Source organism: Mustela nigripes, chromosome 5, assembly GCF_022355385.1.
Source record: "Mustela nigripes isolate SB6536 chromosome 5, MUSNIG.SB6536, whole genome shotgun sequence".
Lineage (NCBI taxonomy): Eukaryota > Metazoa > Chordata > Mammalia > Carnivora > Mustelidae > Mustela > Mustela nigripes.
In genome coordinates, this window is record NC_081561.1 from 39,000,996 (window position 1) to 39,019,328 (window position 18,333).

The 18,333-nt window shown below is 36.3% G+C and overlaps 1 protein-coding gene across 3 annotated transcripts in view; it reads right to left on the minus strand.

Annotated features, from left to right (window-relative positions):
• Positions 1–241: 241 nt before the first annotated feature.
• The window catches only part of ADGRB3 (adhesion G protein-coupled receptor B3), a 726,796-nt gene continuing 708,704 nt past the window's right edge, over positions 242–18,333 (minus strand). For all 3 annotated transcript variants that reach the window (XM_059400179.1, XM_059400180.1, XM_059400178.1), the window contains 2 exons: positions 10,904–11,008; positions 242–1,047 (listed from right to left, as the gene is read on the minus strand). In XM_059400179.1, the coding sequence (XP_059256162.1) occupies positions 859–1,047; positions 10,904–11,008 (294 nt within the window). In that variant the 3' untranslated portion in view covers positions 242–858. The remainder of the gene's footprint in view (positions 1,048–10,903; positions 11,009–18,333) is intronic.

Consider the following 18,333-nt stretch of genomic DNA (forward strand, 5'->3'; position numbering starts at 1 on the left):
CTGACAAGCCCCATTTACATGTTACATTGTTCCAAAGGATGCTTGAGTAGAAAATACAGAAGCACTATACAAACCTACTATTACATTTGAGAAATCATTAGCCTCAAAGGAGTAATAACGGTATGCTGCTATTAAAACTGTGAATACATTTTCAGTATCTGTATTCAAAAAAAAAAAAACTTTATAAATATGTAAATTCCTGTTCAACAAATCCAAAATAAAATGCACTAAAAAACTGATATGTAGACAAAAGTTTATTTACACCATACAACATTTTAAATATTTTATACACAGTTGCAGCAGAGAAAGCTACTCAGAGCTTTCTGGAGAAAACTGCAATAATAAAGATGTGAAATATATTATTCATATAAAAGTGAGATTATTACTTTATTGCATTTAAAGCAATGAAGAATGTAGCTCAACAAACATTCATTTAATGACAAAAACTTTGCTTTTATATTATAAAGTAAAAAGTGTAGTAATGGCCAAACAGACTGTTATAAACTTTAAAAACTGCATAAATATATACATTGTGCTTCATGGTGAAGTTTTTTGAAAACTAAACCATATGAAGCGGTTACAACATGAATCGTTGCTTGAGGTTTATCTATAAAGATTACCTTACAAATCCATTCCACGGGTACTTACAACACAGGATGGTCAGAACTGTACACCTGGTCCTCTCTCCACTAGCCTGACTAGTGAGAAGTTACCATATGCAAACACCACTGACATTTGGCACAAGAAGGTCCTGACATAGGATAGTCACACTGTCCAGATAGAAATGTCAGGCTTCCCAAGTCTTAAGTGTCAGTGCAATAAATTGTTTTATATCCACCTCAGTCCATTTTGATTCTGTTAAACTTCCGTTTGAAAGTCACCCTCTTGCACATCCAGAGGCAAATTCAGACACTTCTCCCACTCTGCTGGCCTCAGTTCCAAAGCGTCCTTTGCCTCTGTATCTAAGACATTGATTGTGGTGTAATGTTGGTATTCACTGGGGTTTTTGAAAGTGTCCCATGGATTCTTGTTTGGTGCTGGATTTTCCTGTTGAGAAGAGAGGAGAAGAGAGTCATTATTGGATGACGAGGCTTACTGCTTGTTGAAGTTCCCAGGAAGCAAGCATGTTTGTGACCTTAATCCAGTTTACATGATTCAGAGATGATTTGAAATTGTGGGCAGCTGCAGGAAATGGTTTTGATTTTAGTTTTCTTTCATTGAACAAACTGATGAACACCTTCTTTATGTTATCCTAAAATTTTCCAGTGATCAAAGGCATTGAATAATTTATGGAAGACAAAGTAGATGATGCTTTGTTTTGGGTATCTTGTGAAATGCCAGTATAGCTCTCTCAGGTAGAAAGGAGTGTTCCTGCTAAGACTAAATGTAGAAAATTTAAGTATTTGGGCAGAATCTTTGGTGAAATAAAATTTGAAGATATGTAAGGGGGCATGTTAGGTAATAATAAAAACAGTCTCCAAACTGGCCATATTTCATAAAGCTGGATTTCATTAACTTTGCTTAGTTTTTAGGAAATTATCCTTTTTAGAACATTAACATGCTACTATGTCCCTTGGATAGTCTGTTTTTTCCCTGCTGTCTATTCCCCACAATTTTCTATGTATTTGGGCAGCACACTAATTCAGCAAAAATCATTCTTCCCTTCAAAAAGCACAACTTTTTGGAAAAATATATCCAGCAATATAAGGGGTTTTAAAGAATGCCTATCAGCCAGCATTCCTTATATTCCATAGTATATACCCTCTTTCTACTTAAGATTTAAGATCTGCCTCATTATGACTCCACCGATCAGACCTTCCATATTGTAGGGTCTCAATAAATATGCATAGACATTATTCAAAGTTTCTATAGCCTGATATTTTGCTAAGATTTAGCAGTGAACTTGATTTATTTTAAACTGCTTAAAGATTTCTGTAATGAGGGAATTTGAATGGAATAGACTGTGCTGAGTGACATCAAAGAACAAGAAGGAAATCATGACTGAATTCTCTTTAGAACAAATTAAGCTAAAGCACTTAAACAACTATAATTGTTGAATATGCCCTTTATCTCTTCCCCTTCACCCTAAATTCTAGCCTTCAACTGCTTATAATTAATTAGTAGGGGGAATGTAAAACAGGTACTGCAGTTATTATCTGGGTTCCAATGATAGTAATAAAAATCATTCAAGTGTAGATAAACAAAAGAGACAACCGATAGAAATATGTACCATAACTAAAAATTGTTAAAATCCTCAATGCATTAGATGTTTTTAACACTTACTAGCCTTAATCATGAGGACATACAAGAAAACAATAGCTAACAGTTAAGATGTGATAAAATTTAACTTTTAGGATACATGCAGGAGATTAGTCTGATTTAGTCTAATATCCTAAACTCTTATGAACTATAAAGTCTTAAAACTCTTCCCCCCCACTTCCTCCCTTGGTCTCTTCAACTAATATTTATCAGCTGCTCTGTGCTGGGCATTATATTAGGCACTAGGAAGGATAAAGTGATGAATCAAAGATGGAAAGCCACATGGTTCACTAGGAAGCATAAGATTTAAAGCCTGATACATGCAGGTCCAAATTCCAGTTGCTTCATCTTATATGAATATAACTCTGAGCAATTTACCTGGCTTCTATGAACCTCATATTTGCAAACCTAATATTTGCAAAACGGAGACATTTTTTGTACCGGGGGCCAAAGGAATTGGCAACATTTGCAGATTACCTACATTATGGGGTTACAAAAATAAAAAAGTTAAGGGACCTAGCATAACACTTAGTATTTAATAAATGGTCACAACTTGTTGTGAAGATGCTTATAGTTAAATAAAAGTATAAATATATAGTTATATTTGTGTCTGTAACCTAGGCGAAGTGCTGACGGGGATACAGACAAGGGTGAAGATAAGGCTTCCTTTTACGGAAAGCATCTAAACCTTTCTGAGAAAAGTGATACTAGAATTGTCATAGAAGAATGAGCATGGTCATAAAGACGTATGATTGGAGGCTGGGTGACTGAACAGGCAAGCATATGAGAAGTAAAACTCCTGAGAGAATGCAGATGGGTTGGGACAGCTCTGAGAAAAGTGACCAATTTATTTTAGTTGGAGTGAAAAAGAATAGACTAAATAGGCAGAAGGTGAATTGAAAGCCAGATCATAAGGGACTTTGTATGCCAGGACACTCAATTTGGAATTTATTTTGTAGGCAGTGGGGAATAGTGGAAGATTTCAGGGCACTACAGTGACCTGAGTCATCAATCACTGATTGAAAGGTTCACTGGTGTGAATTCTGCTGCCTCAAGCCATGGATAGGACTTATCCATTTTAGACAAAGGCAATGTCTTAAAGGAGCTTTCTGGAAATCCTTGGTCTGAAAAAGTTGAATTAGTTCAATCCTAAAAGGATTCAGGATATGTAAATTATTTGTACATTTGCTTTGAAAATAGGGGTTTCATTATGTTTGGAACAGATGTGATTTTCCATTTATATTTTGAAGATCAAGCATCATGGATCCATGAACTAAAATGGCCAATTTTAAACTTTTAAAAATCAGAATGTCTAGATTCTAATTTCACAGTATTACTGCCAGGATATGACTGAATTTCTGAGAGGTTATATAATTAATAAGGTTGGCTTTCTTGTTCATCTCCTCTGGCCTCCCATACTACTTCCCAGTAGTATTGTGGTTCTTGCCATTGTTCATAAATGTCTGGATACCCATTAGGTCTGAGGCCCAGGCATCTTTAGTGATAAAGAACTACTGCACCCAGCTGTAGAAGTCCGCCAAACAGAGTCACACACACACACACACACACACAAAGTGAAAATAACTTAAGGGACCTATCGGACAACACTGAGTAAAGCAATATTTAGGGGTCCCAGAAAAAGAGAGAAAGGGACAGAAAACTTACTTGAAAAAACAATGGCTGAAAATTCCCAAACCTGTAGAAGGAAACAGGTCTATGGGTCGAGGGAGTCTAGAGCTTTCTAAATAAGATATACCCAGAATAAATGAAACAAGATGGGATTGGGAGGGAGACAAACCATAAGTGACTCTTAATCTCACAAAACAAACTGAGGGTTGCTGGGGGGAGGGGGTTTGGGAGAAGGGGGTGGGATTGTGGACATTGGGGAGGGTATGTGCTTTGGTGAGTGCTGTGAAGTGTGTAAACCTGGTGATTCACAGACCTGTACCCCTGGGGATAAAAATATATGTTTATAAATAAGATATACCCAGAGAAAGCCATACCAAGACACATTATAATCAGAATGTCAAAAGTTAAAGAGAAAAACTTAAAAGCAGCAGGTTAAAAAAAAAAACAAGAAAACAAAAAAACAAACAACAAAAAACAAAGCTTGTTATGAATAAGGGAACCTCTATAAGTACATCAGCAGATTTTTAGCAGAAACTGCATATTAGAAGGGAGTGGCACAATGTATTCAAAGTGCTAAAAGCAAAAATCCCAATCAAGAATATAAAAGTAGTAAAAAATAATGACTGCAACAATTAGTTATGGGTACACAAAATAAAATATGTGAAATGTGATATCAAAACCATCAAATGTGGGGGGGAATTAAGATGTAGCATTTTGGAATGTGTGCAAAGTTAATTTGCTATCAACTTAATATAGATTGACATATATATAGGCTGAGATATATAAGCTTCATGGTAACAACAGTGCTAAAAGCTATAGTAAATACATAAAATTAAAGCAAAGCATGTTCATCATCTTTAGCCATCAGGGAGATTCAAATCAAAACAACATTGAGATATCACCTTACACCGGTTAGAATGGCCAAAATTAACACCACAGTAAACAAGTGTTGGAGAGGATATGGAGAAAGGGGAACCTACTGACACTGTTGGTGGGAATGCAAGTTGGTGCAGCCACTTTGGAGAACAGTGTGGAGATTCCTTGAGAAATTAAAAATAGAGGGTGGGATTATGGACATTGGGGAGGGTATGTGCTTTGGTGAGTGCTGTGAAGCACTGGTGATTCACAGACCTGTACCCCTGGGGATAAAAATATATGTTTATAAAAAATAAAAAATTAAAAATTAAAAAAAAAGGAAATTAAAAATAGAGCTTCCCTATGACTCTGCAATTGCCCTACTGGGTATTTACCCCAAAGATACAGATGTAGTGAACAGAAAGGCCATCTGTAACCGCAGTGTTCATAGCAGCAATGGCCACAGTCTCAAAATTGTGGAAAGAGCCAAGATGCCTTTCAAAAGACGAATGGATAAAGAAGATGTGGTCCATATATATAATGGAGTATTATGCCCCCATGAGAAAGGATGAATACCTAACTTTTGTACCAACTGGACAAGACTGGAGGAGATTATGCTGAGTGAAATAAGTCAAGCAGACAGAGTCAGGTAAGTCTTCACTTACTTGTGGAGCATAAGAAATAACACAGAGGACATTGTGTGAAGGAGAGGAGAAGGGAGTTGGGGGAAAATGAGGGGGATACAAACCATGAGAGATTGTGGACTCTGAGACACAATCTGGGGGTTTTGGAGGGGAGCAGGTGGGGGGTTGGGTGAGCCTGGTGGTGGGTATTAAGGAGGGCATGTATTGCATGGAGCACTGGGTGTGGTGCATAAACAATGAATTTTGGAACACTAAAAAAAATTAAAATTAAAAAAACAAGCAAAACATCAAACCATGAGGAAGAGTACATGACAAAAGGAAAAGAAAAAAAAAACTATAAAATAACCAGAAAACAAATTACAAAATGGCACTAAGTACACACCCATCTAGAATTACTTTAAATGTAAATGCACTAAAGTCTTCCATCAAAAGACATAGAGTGGCTGGATGGATAAAAAAACAAGACACATATATATGCTGCCTATAAGAGACTCACCTCAGTTGTAAACACACACACAGACTAAAATTGAAGGGATGAGAAAAGGCGTTCCATAAAAATGTAAACCAAGAGAAAGACAACTATCATATGATCTCCCTGATATGAGGAAGTGGTGATACAACATGGAGGCTTAAGTGGGTAGAAGAAGAATAAATGAAACAAGATGGGATTGGGAGGGAGACAAACCATAAGTGACTCTTAATCTCACAAAACAAACTGAGGGTTGCCGGGGGGAGGGGGTTTGGGAGAAGGGGGTGGGATTATGGACATTGGGGAGGGTATGTGATTTGGTGAGTGCTGTGAAGTGTGTAAACCTGGTGATTCACAGACCTGTACCCCTGGGGATAAAAATATATGTTTATCAAAAATAAAAAATTAAAAAAAAATGTAAACCAAGAGAAAGCTGGGTGGCTATACTTAAGTCAGACAAAACAGACTTTAAAACAAAGACTAATAAAAGACAATGAGCATTACATAATGATAAAGGGATCAATCCAGCAAGAAGATATAAATTTGTACTTATGCACCCAACCTAGAAGCATATAAATTAATAAAGCATATATTAGCAGATATAAAGATACAATTACACTAGAGGACTCTAACACCTCACTTAAATCAATGATAGGTCACACAGACAGAAATTCGAACATAAGCCTAAAATGATATATTAAACCAGATGGATATAATAGATATATATGTCAAGATCACAGCTAATGTTATACTGAGTGGGGAAAAGCTTTCAGCTTTTCAGATAAAAAACAAGACAATGATGCCCACTCTTGCCACTTTTATTCAATACACTATTGAAGCAATTAGGCAAGAAAAGGAAATAAATGAAAAAAATTAAAAAAGTAAAACTGTCCTATTTGTAAAGGACATAATTTTATGTGTAAAAAGCCCTAAAGACTTCTTTAAAAAATTGCTGAAACATATAAATTCAGTTAAGTTGCAGGATACAAAATCAATATGCAAAACTCTTTTGTGTTTTTATGCATTAACAACAAACTATCAGAAAAATCAAGAAAACAATTCCATTTCCAATTATACCAAAAGGAATATAGTATCCAGGAGTAAATTTAAGCAACGAAGTAAAAGACTTATACACTGAAAACTATAAGAAATTGGTGAGAGATAATGAAGAAGATACAAGTAAATGGAAAGATATATCATGTTCATGGGCTGGAAGAATTAATATTGTCCAAATATATTACCCAAAGCAATCTATAGATTGATACAATCCCTATCAAAATAGCAATGGCAATTTTCACGGAAATAGAACAATTCTAAAATTTACACGGGACCTGGAAAGATCCCAAATAGTCAAAGCAATCTGGAGTAAGAAAAACAAAGCTGGAGACATTATGCTCTCTTATTTCAAACTATATCACAAAGCTACAGTAATCAAAACAGCACAGTATTGGCATAAAAACAGACTAACAGAACAAAGAGCCCATCACCCAATTACCACCCCCCTCTCCCTTTCCAAGGGCATGTGATGTGATGAAAACTGGGTAATTATACTGATGAATCATTGAACATTATATCAAAAACCAATGATGTAATATACCTTGGCTAATTTAAAAAAAAAAAAGCCCAGAAATTAACTCATGCATATATGGTCAATAAATTTAAAACAAAGGAGGCAAATCAAAATCACAGTAAAATATCTCACACCTGTGAAAATGGCTATTATCAAAAAGACAAGAAATAAAAAGTGTTGGCAAGCATGTGGAAGAAAAGGAACCCTTGTGCACAGTTGGTGGAAATGTAAACTGGTGCAGCCACTGTGGTAAACAGTATGGAAGTTCCTAAACTAAAAATAGAACTATCTATTCTATTCTGGGTATTAATCTACAGAAAATTAAAATACTGATTTGAGAAGACCTATGCACCCCTATGTTTACTGTGGCACTATTTACATCAAGGTATTGAAACAACCAAAGTGTATGACTGATGGACAAATAAAGAAGATGTGGTATATAGATACACAATGGAATACTACTCAGTCGTAAAAAAGAATGAAATTTTGGCATTTTTGTGACAACATGTGTAGACTAGAGGTGATTATGCTTATTGTAAATTAAGTCAGACAAACACCATATGATATCACTTATATATAGAATCTAAAAAAAAAACAAAACAAATGAAGAAACAATACAAAACTCAGAAATGAAAAGAATAGATCAGTGGTTGCCAGCAGGGAGGGGGTTTGGGGGGAAGGTGATATGGGAGGAGATGGAAAGATACACATTTCTGAGACAAGTCAGTCAAGGGGATGTTATATACAGAATGGTGACTATAGCCAATAATATTGTATACTACATAACTTTATATGCTGACAGGAGGAAACTAGATTAACTGGGTTATCATTTTGTGGTATATACAAATATCAAACCATAATTAATACTACTATGTTAATTGTATCACAATAAAAATTACAAATTCAATATAAGCCAACATGCATGAAGTTTACAAAGATGCTAATTTGGTCTTAGGCTGTATACACTGAAGTGGAATATTAGCTGAATATTAGAATTCAGGGCCACTGGGACTACCATAGGGCTCCCTGAGCATTTCGCATAGTTCATGGGTCTAGGAGAGGGCTAGCTGTTACCTCCAGACGAGTCCCTCCCTCCCCACACCCATCCATCCTTTTTCTCCTTCCCTCTCTTCTCTTTCCTTCTTCCAACCGAGCAGTAATGAGGACCAGGGAATGAGAATTTGTTTATTCTATATTCCAAACGAGCAAGAATTTGGAGAAGCTCCTTGAGGAAAAGGGAGCTTGATGGAGAATCGTTTGTGAGACACACTCAGAGAAAGAGAATTCTTTCAACGCTGCCTTTTCTTTGTAGTGTGATTTAGATGTTGTCCTGCCTGGAAGCAGGGAAATGGACTAAATGGTCTTTTGGGTTCCCTTTGATACCCAAAATTCTACATAATTATCATCATTTGCAGTGCTAGGCAGGTGTTGTGAGTTAGTAGCCAGAAAAAAAGGAAAAGACTTTGAGATTTTTGTTTTGAAAATGTCTTTCTCTATCCAATTATGCGATTTTTCATTAGCATTGTGCCACACGAATTATGACTGAATTAAGGATAATGAACTCACTCACATGTTCATTATTAATCAAAACTGAATAAGGAACTCTTTTTTTTCCCCCCTGTTCTCAGATATTTAGGACAATAGTCAAGCAGCAATGACAACTCTATCCTTCCCACTCTTAACCTCCCAAATGATAAATATTTATAAATCTTTTCTAGAAAAGGCGTGTTGCTGCAGAGATGTGGTGTAATTAGTAGGCTATTTTGGTTGTCAGGAAGCTGAGATACAGATATTTGTGTCATTAATGATTTAATACCCAGACCATACAACAAGGGGAAATTACAATCATATTATAGTCATCAGCTGTATCTGTTGCATAAGACTTTCAGATTTATAAACATAACCCTTTCCCCCTTTTTTTTTTTTAAATAAATGAAGTTTCTTCAATTTATTTCAATGTTAGCTCTCAGTATTCCAGAATGAGTAGCTAATGTGTTTAGGTCTAATCTCAATGGTGCAGTTCTCCTTTGCCTGGTGAACTAAAAATTGACAGCCCAATATTAGGAGGAGTAGATAAGAAAGACCCACTCCCTACATATAAGTGTCTTCTATTTGCCCAGCATTGTGGTGATGATAACAAATAATGCATGATTCTTGCTGTAAGGAGGAAAATATGTTGATACACACATGAATTATTTACAGACCAATTAAGAGTTAAGGTCTATTATATTTCTTATAATCTTGATTTAACAAACACAGACCATTACCATGACCAGCATTGTACTAGTACTGAAAGGAATCCGGGAAAACAAAGGTATATAAATTCTTGTTCTCAATAAACCCATGTTACTAATCAGGAAACTAAGACTTAGACTCACAACACACATATCCAAGATTCACAGGAGTTCGAAAGTGACCAAACACCTTATCTCTTACAGTGATACAAACATATACTTATATATGTATACACACACACACCCCCAGAACCCCAGATGTTGGGAGGAGGGCCAGGGCTGCAAAGGTGTAAGGCAAAGCCACAGCACCCTATCTGGAGTGAGGAACAATGGAGTCAGATGGTAGTCCCAACTCTGTCTCTCATTGCCAAGTCTCAGCTTCTTAACATCTCACGTGCCCTACCTCTTTGGAAGGTATTATAAGAATCAAAGAAAGCATTATTTATTAATTACCGTTTTCTTTGTTCAGTTTAGGAAAAATTGAGATTTAGAAACCCACACTGAGTGACTTCCTCAAGACCAGATAGATCTGGGTTGAGTTTTGTTCTCTTGATCCAGGGCCCTCATAAATAATTTTGTAGCCTTCTCTGGAGCCATGATTAGGCCATGGACATGGTAAGTGCCCACTATCATTTGATGAATTCCTATGCTAGGATTGTAGTAGTGTGAACAAATGAGAAGAAAATGGTCCAATGAATAATCAAAGCCTTTGAAGTTTCCCAAACCTCTTCTCATAAAACATGAGTCTCTGGGAGACAAAACCCTATCACTTCGGTTTCAGGTAACAGAGTGTACATTCAAATGTATATATGTATGTACATATATGTTTATAAATATTCATAATATAAAGAAATATATAATTACATTTTATGGCCTTAAAATGTCAGACTTGCAAATGCAAGTGGAAAAATTTAGTCATCTATTTAGGTATTTGAATTAACGGACTTTTAATGATGATAAAAGGGCCAGGTGAACCTAATACATTTTTGATATATAACTAATTACACTTAAAGCTTATAATTGAGAACATTTAAAACATGAATAAAAATACTTAAAAAGTCTATCATTCCTAATTTGTTTCTTAGTACATTCCAAATACATTGTGCAGCATTATTTATTTTTTTCTACGTATGCCACTTCTTTGTTCACAAGACGATGAAAAGCTCCTGGAGGGCAAGGATAATGGCTGACAGGACACGTCATTAGTGTGGTACCCGGCACTGATGCAACAACACATACTCACCATACTGCTTGTATTTGGTATATCCCGAAATCTGTCCAAAGTTTGAAATTTCTGATTCAGCTCCTGAAACAGTTCCATATGCCTCTTCCTTGTATGCATGACCTTCTGCAAAACAGAACAGAATGGCCCTCGTTTCTAATTTGATGTGTACATTTTTAAAAAGATATTTACTATTTTCACTTTAGCTAATAAAGAAAATCAAGTTTGGCAGGAATCAGGAAGTCCCAAAAGACACCAAAAATGCAAATAAGCTGCTAATCCTTGTTTCATAGTCAGCACTTCTTGAACATGAAGAATTGGCTTTATTTCCACTTACGAGATAACCAAAAAATAGCTTTCTCTTGTGAGTGCATTAAAAATGTAGCAGTCATTCCTGTGTAAGATTTTCATCATTCAAAGTTAAAGCTGTTTTACAAAAATTGTTATAATATAAGAAAATGTTTAAAAATGTGGACTTGTAAAGCACCCAAGACTCTCAATGTTTGTCATGGGAAATACTACTTTTTTATGTATTATTTCCATAAACACTAAAATCCTAGCTGCTCTCCTAAAAGGGTAGCAAAATCCCAGGCACTGCCATTTAAGGCTGACTTAAAGCACTGAAGTGTCTGAAATATAGGTGAGATCTAAAATCTTACAATTTCCATGAATAATGACTAAACTTTTCAAAAGGAAAATCTGACCCATAGGCTTCATATATTTATTTACGAGATGGTACAGAATCTTAACAATTAGAGCTCAGAGCAAAAATTGTGTGGTTGATGAGCTTCTCAAATCACCAGTACAAATATATTAATCTTTTTTCCCCCCAAATATATTAATACTCTTTATCCTTGGTTAAATCCTTTTCTCCCAACTTTATCATAACTCAACAAATAGAGTCCTAAATAAAAATGACCCCAGGGTAAGTATCATAGGCTGAATCTTTTTCTATTTACAGAACATTTAACAGAGAAGATAATAAATCCCCTGTATTTACAAGTATTATTTTAAGGGAGAAAACACCTTCTTCAATTTTGATTTTTTTTAAATATTAAAAATCAGTATTTCAGTGATTGTTCCAAGATTGCGCCTCCATATTTGTGCAAGATTTTATAGTATTTTAAAGCATGTGCCTCATAAATCATGATTTGCTCATGTGGGCTTCATAGGTGTATTCTAATTCATGACTAAGCTTGGATTTCAACATTTGGCCTATTGTTTGAATTAACAATTATTTTCAAAAGTACAGACTTGTTTTGGAATAGAAATACATCTTTGGGGAAGAAATATATACAATGCCTAATTTTCTTCTAAAAAGACACTTGAAGAGAACATGATCTCCTTGAGGGGGGAAGAAAAAGCAAAAGAGAAATGCAAATTAAATCTTTAACATATTTTTAAAAAGCCTTATTCTATTATGCCAATTTAATTTCCTGTACTTAATGAATCTGTGTCTAGGTAATACTTTGTTTAGCTAGTTTCTTCTATTTTCATTAGCCTACTTTTATGAGAATTCTGACATTTTAAGTCTTGCTCTAACCAAATTATTTTCATCTGTGCTCCTTTAGTTCTAGGAGTTGGCTGTTAACAAATCAGGTGGTTGAGGATGAGAACATGGCAACATTACTCATGATGAGGACGTGAAACATAGCAAGCAATTACAGAGCGATTAAGTTCCCATCAGTTTTGGGGAGAGTACAGGAAACAGATTTACAGGATTTACAGAGAAACACCAGGCAAACATAATTTGACTAGCAATGGCTGATGGAGATTTATGAGAGGGAGGATTTGCATAAGCAACTCAGTGGAGGGATTTTGAGGACCACATAGCTGGAAAACATAATGAAATACATTCTATCTCTGGGCACTCAAATATTCCCAGGCAGTACCAGAGCCTAAGACAATGATTAAAATACTGATTTTTGTTACAAGAAATACCTTAAAAACAACAACGACAACAACTATGGTCATCAGAATATGAACTCTGCTTGACTTGCTCTAACTTTTGAATTTTTGTTTTGTTTTTCATAGTAATGAATCTTACCAGGTAGTTATTTTTTGCTGGACTGCAGTAGGACTAAAGTCACACTACTGTCATTTCTTTAAAGATACTTCACTCTATCAGTTAATACATATTCATGAGCACCATATATTGTGCTAGATGCTGAAGTGACAATGGTGTGCAAAAGCCAGTAGAGCTTCTCCCCTCTTACAGCTCAAGGCAGAATAGAGGACATAGGCATTAGTCACATAAGAACTCAAATAGACATTATGTTAGAACTGAGATAAATAAATGGTATGTCTATGTGAGTAAGTGGTAGGGGAAGTCACTAAGATAAATGCAAGTGAGGCAGATTTCCAAATTTTCATAGTCATTTTGAAGCTGAAAATTCCCAAATCGGTTATTCATCATTTTGTTTGTTCTCTTTCTTCCATTCTCTAAACTTCAGAGAATTTCTGGTATAATTCTTATTTTTGTGCCCTTTCTCAATGAGATCATTCCTTTCCAAAGACAAGGAGCTCATTTTCTTGTAAGATAGTTGATGTTACTGGCACAGCTTCCTCATTTTAAGGTGGGCGTGTGATGATTTTTGTCTGTGCAGTCTCCATTTGTCTTTTATCTTATGACAAGGTCCTGACTTTGCCTTGGGGATTTATGCCTGCCAATGGTGGCGAAAATGTCAATGGAGGTCCCTACTGTCTACTGTCCAAAAGGTCAGCTTTTCCATATCCTTCCCAAACGTTCTTTTTTGGTTGGTAGTCAAAGTCACTCTCTGTCTCGTGCAACCAAATATCTCTGTTGGATAAAGCATGTTTAAGGAAGCAAAGTGTTAAATGTATCCCATGGCAATGAGAGTACATTGACTGAAGTTTTTATCATCATATTCTGATTGAATACGTAGCAGCTGATTCTGAACTGAGTGGATTTTATTTTGAGGACCTACATTGTTAGAACATACTAAGAAAAATATATATGGTGAATGCATATGTTCTATAACCAAAGAACCTTCTGTAGTGTTCTACATAGGTTTATAAAAGCTACTCTAATAGCTCACGGACGCCACAAAGAAGATGGAAAGAAATTAAAAATTTGGGTGCTGAAATCTCTTCCTAACCAGAAACATTACTTGCAAATCCATCTGCATGCCAGATAGTCATTCTAATTTGAAATTGTCACCTTGGCACAGCCAGAAATCACCATAGCAATGATGGCCTGATGGTTCCGACAGAAGTACCACATCAGAGCTGCCAATCAAGAGCACACCTATCTGTTAGGGCTCAGTCTGGTTTTCCATGCATGTTCACAAACTTAAGTACACCTTTCAGTTTTTTCAGTCGGGGAAGCTTCCATTGACATGGAAGCCAGCATTATGGTAAATAAACTGGAGAGTTTCCAATCTGGCAATGTTTTGGGATTAAAAAAAAAAAAGTAGCTGTGGTTTTAGATCTCACAAATAAGTATGGTTTCCCTTTATCTATTTACTTGTCTAAGTATTTATTTGCAGCACTCATGCCTTTGATGGTCTTAACTATCTAATTAGAAGTTTTTGTGCATACTGGCCCATTTTAATCCTCTTTTTGGATTTTACTCACCTTAGGGTTTTATCTGTTTATCTTTTTCTTTCTTTTGTCACTGAAACATCCTGTGTCCCAAAGAAATTGACTTCTGTGAAAAACTCAATTTTCTAGAACCTTGGGAAGATGATAAAGCTATAACTCATGTAGATTTTCTTTTTAAATAAACAAATATATTCTAATTGACACTATATATAGAATTCAGGTTGCCTGAGTTATAACTCCTGTCAAATAACATCGGCATCTTTTGCAATAAAGAGAAATGCTTAGCAATATTCCCTTCCACTCGGGTTATAATGACATCATTTTTTTTTTAAATTTTTAAAGATTTTATTTATTTATTTGACAGAGAGAAATCACTAGTAGGACAAGTAGGCAGAGAGACAGGCAGAGAGAGAGGAAGGGAAGCAGGCCCCCCGCTGAGCAGAGAGCCCGATGTGGGACTCGATCCCAGGACTCTGAGATCATGACCTGAGCCGAAGGCAGCGGCTTAACCCACTGAGCCACCCGAGTGCCCCATAATGACATCATTCTTTGAAGCTGCATAGGAATCCCCATTTGGAGAGACCAGCAACCTAACTGCACAAAAATATCTCCTGAAATAGCTTATTTCATACTCTTATCTGTCATTTTATATATTTATAACTCAAGGGAGGCTTTTAATTGTTGATACGAGAGAAAAAGTGATAGGTTTTATAGTATTTTCATGACATGTCAGGTATTTGAGAGAAAATCAGGATGTGATTTTTTTGAGCATGTCCTCTATCTCAGGCACTCTTCTAGATTAAATGCTTGAGACATGTCAAATCTAACAGCTCTGGGTCTGGACAAACTTGGATTCAGATCTCAGTTCCATCACTTTCAAATTAAGTGGTCAGAGGCACAAAATGTAATTCCCCCGTAGCTCCAGTTTCAGCATTCAGAGTAACCTTACAGGGTTGTTCTGAAGATTATAAAAGGGATACAAGGCACTTATCACCGGAGGACACATGTAAGAGCCACTTAAGAAATGGTGGGCATTATTATCTTTCTCAGTCCTCCCCTACCCAGGGAGGTAGGAGTCATTATCTCATTTTGCTGATTAGAAGACGGAAACTCAGGAGGCTGAATAAATCTCCTAGGCTCCCATCAGTGGTGAGAGAGCTGGAAAGCATTCTGAATCCAAAGCCAATTTTCTTTGCCTGCTGCTATCTTGGATACATCCCATATTCAGGGAGCACCCTCCTTTCTGTTACTCAAGCTTGTGATTATGCCCTATTCAGATGGAAAAGCTGGTGAGAGAAACAAGGGTGGGTTAGTTGCCTTCTGTAGTAAGCCCATAACCTGGATATTGCTCACCCTGCAACCATCCCATAGGACTGCCATTATGTTTTGAAGGGCTGGTCTCCAGGTCTTGTCTCTGGACACCTTGTAGATAGTGACTTATCTTTGTATCCCTGACACCTGGCACAATGATTGATATTTAGCAGATGCTCAATAAACATGCATGGGATAAATGAAATGACATATGTATATAGGCCATGGAAGGTGCCTACAATGTCGAAGAGGCTCTCATAAATCGTGTCTTCTCTCCTATTTAAGGGGTCTCCCAGCTGAAGACGAGACTTAACTGGCCCCAGACAGGATCCCTATCTCCTATTCTGATCCTATTGTGCTCTCATTTTCCATACAAGTGGTTCATAAAAGGCCTGCAGGTGGGTTTGAAACAAACTGCTTGAAAGTTTTCTTTTCTAAACTCATTAAGTGCGAATGATAGAGTTAGGATTTAAGTTGGAACTACAGATAAGGTAGGCCTTACTATATGCAGATTTTTAGAAACAGAGAAACCTCTTAGAAAAAGTTGGAGAATTTCCCAGCTATAAATTTTAGATTATGGGGGCCTGGAAATCATGTTGATAGACTTTAGAAAGCACTCTGCCTTAATTACCTTTTCTAGCTTTAGGAATATAGACACCTATGCTCTCCTTGTTCGTATTTACCAGTATAAACCTATGCTTACTTTTCTTCTTTTTTGCATTGCATAGGAGTCCTCAATCCAGAGTGTGTTGTTGAATACTAGTTTGAAGTGAACGAAAACTAATGTTAAGGAAGCAACACACATTGTAGGAATTAATCTTGATTCCTGAAGCTGTATTGTGAAAAGGGAATGATTTATGTACTTTCCTTGGTCAGAGTCCCAGAGTATCCCTAAGAGAGAACCTGGAGGACGCCTGGGTGGCTCAGTGGGTTAAGCCGCTGCCTTCAGCTCAGGTCATGATCTCAGGGTCCTGGGATCAAGTCCTGCATCCAGCTCTCTGCTCAGCAGGGAGCCTGCTTCCCTCTCTCTCTCTCTGCCTGCCTCTCTGCCTACTTGTGATCTCTCTGTCAAATAAATAAATAAAATCTTAAAAAAAAAAAAAAAAAGAATCTGGAGCCCCATGGCCTGCCTGACATTACTAGTGTCTAGATATGTTTCAGGTATGTTTCTATTTGAATAAATATATATCCAGGACTTAGACAAAGGATCTAAAAAAAAAAAAAACTGAATAAGGTATGTATTATTTTTTGTCACTGTCATCCCAGGATATATTTGGCTGCAAATATTTGCAATAGTTTAATTTAGTATTATGGAAAATACAGATGTAGCATAGGACTGGATTGCTCAAATGTTTCCTCTCAAAGTGTACTGATTGCCTAACAGAGCTCACTTACTGTGGGGGATGGGGACAGATATGCTTTATATTTAGGAAGTAATAGAAATGTTATCTTCTTTGCCATAGCTTAGCTGTATCCATAACAATATAAAATTAAAATATTTTATCTTATTTATATTACCCCAAATCTACCAAAAATTCATGTCCCCATAAAGATGGGCATAATTATTCTGGATTGATGACTTCTTGTGCTCTCTGCTCACCATCACCTCTCCTCAGTTTGAAAAGCATGGGTTTACTGGATGTGTGGGGTTCATTAGGGCCTTCAAAGGAATGTTCTAAGGTATTTTTAAGAGCTTACATCATTCCACAGAAGAATGTGATAAGGTTATCTCCATGTTTTTTCAAGAGAAGATAAAAATACCTCTCTAGACATACTTTTTTTTTTTTAACACGGAATGGATGATATTGTCTATTGCAGTTTGAGAGGTTTGTATTCCTGCATTCCTAAGAATTCCTTGAGATTTGTCCTCAATTCAAGAAAGATAATTTAAACTACCTGCCTGATATTTCTGATTTAGCATCCTATTAGGCACCTTAATACCCAAAGTACTAAAATGCAACTTTGCTTAACTAGATGTCTGCTTGATTTTCCTAGATCTGTCAATGATACTACTAGAAACCAGGCTCAGACCTGTAGGATCCTCTCCTATGTTTAGTTAAGGACCAAACGCCATAGATCTTGACTTTGCCATGTCCCTTCATTCCTATCCTTCCCTACCACTTCTTTTTTTCTTTTCTGGACTAGTCACTTTCAAATTTGTATTTCAACTTCCTCATTCACTCTATTCCAATCTTTCCTTTCTATTACTGCCACAGTCCTCTTTCTAAATTCCAGGTCAGAGAAAATCATTTCTCATTAAAAAACAAACAGAATATAATAGAACAGAATGTTTTAGCAGCTTTTAGTAACAAATTAGGTAAAACTCCTTCCTTGGGGGGCAAACTGTTCACTATATAGTTTCTAAATTCCTTCCTCTTTTTATCTATAGACCTCATGTTTCAGTGAATTTTAATTTGCTTCTGGTTTCTCAAACATGCCATACCTTAGCCAACCTCCATACATTTCCTCTTCCTGGAATCTCAGCCTGCTATTTATCTCCTTATGTTGCATAGCATGTAAATATCTTTGATGTCCAGTATGGCTCTTTTGGAGGTGTTAACTCCCTATTCCATTTT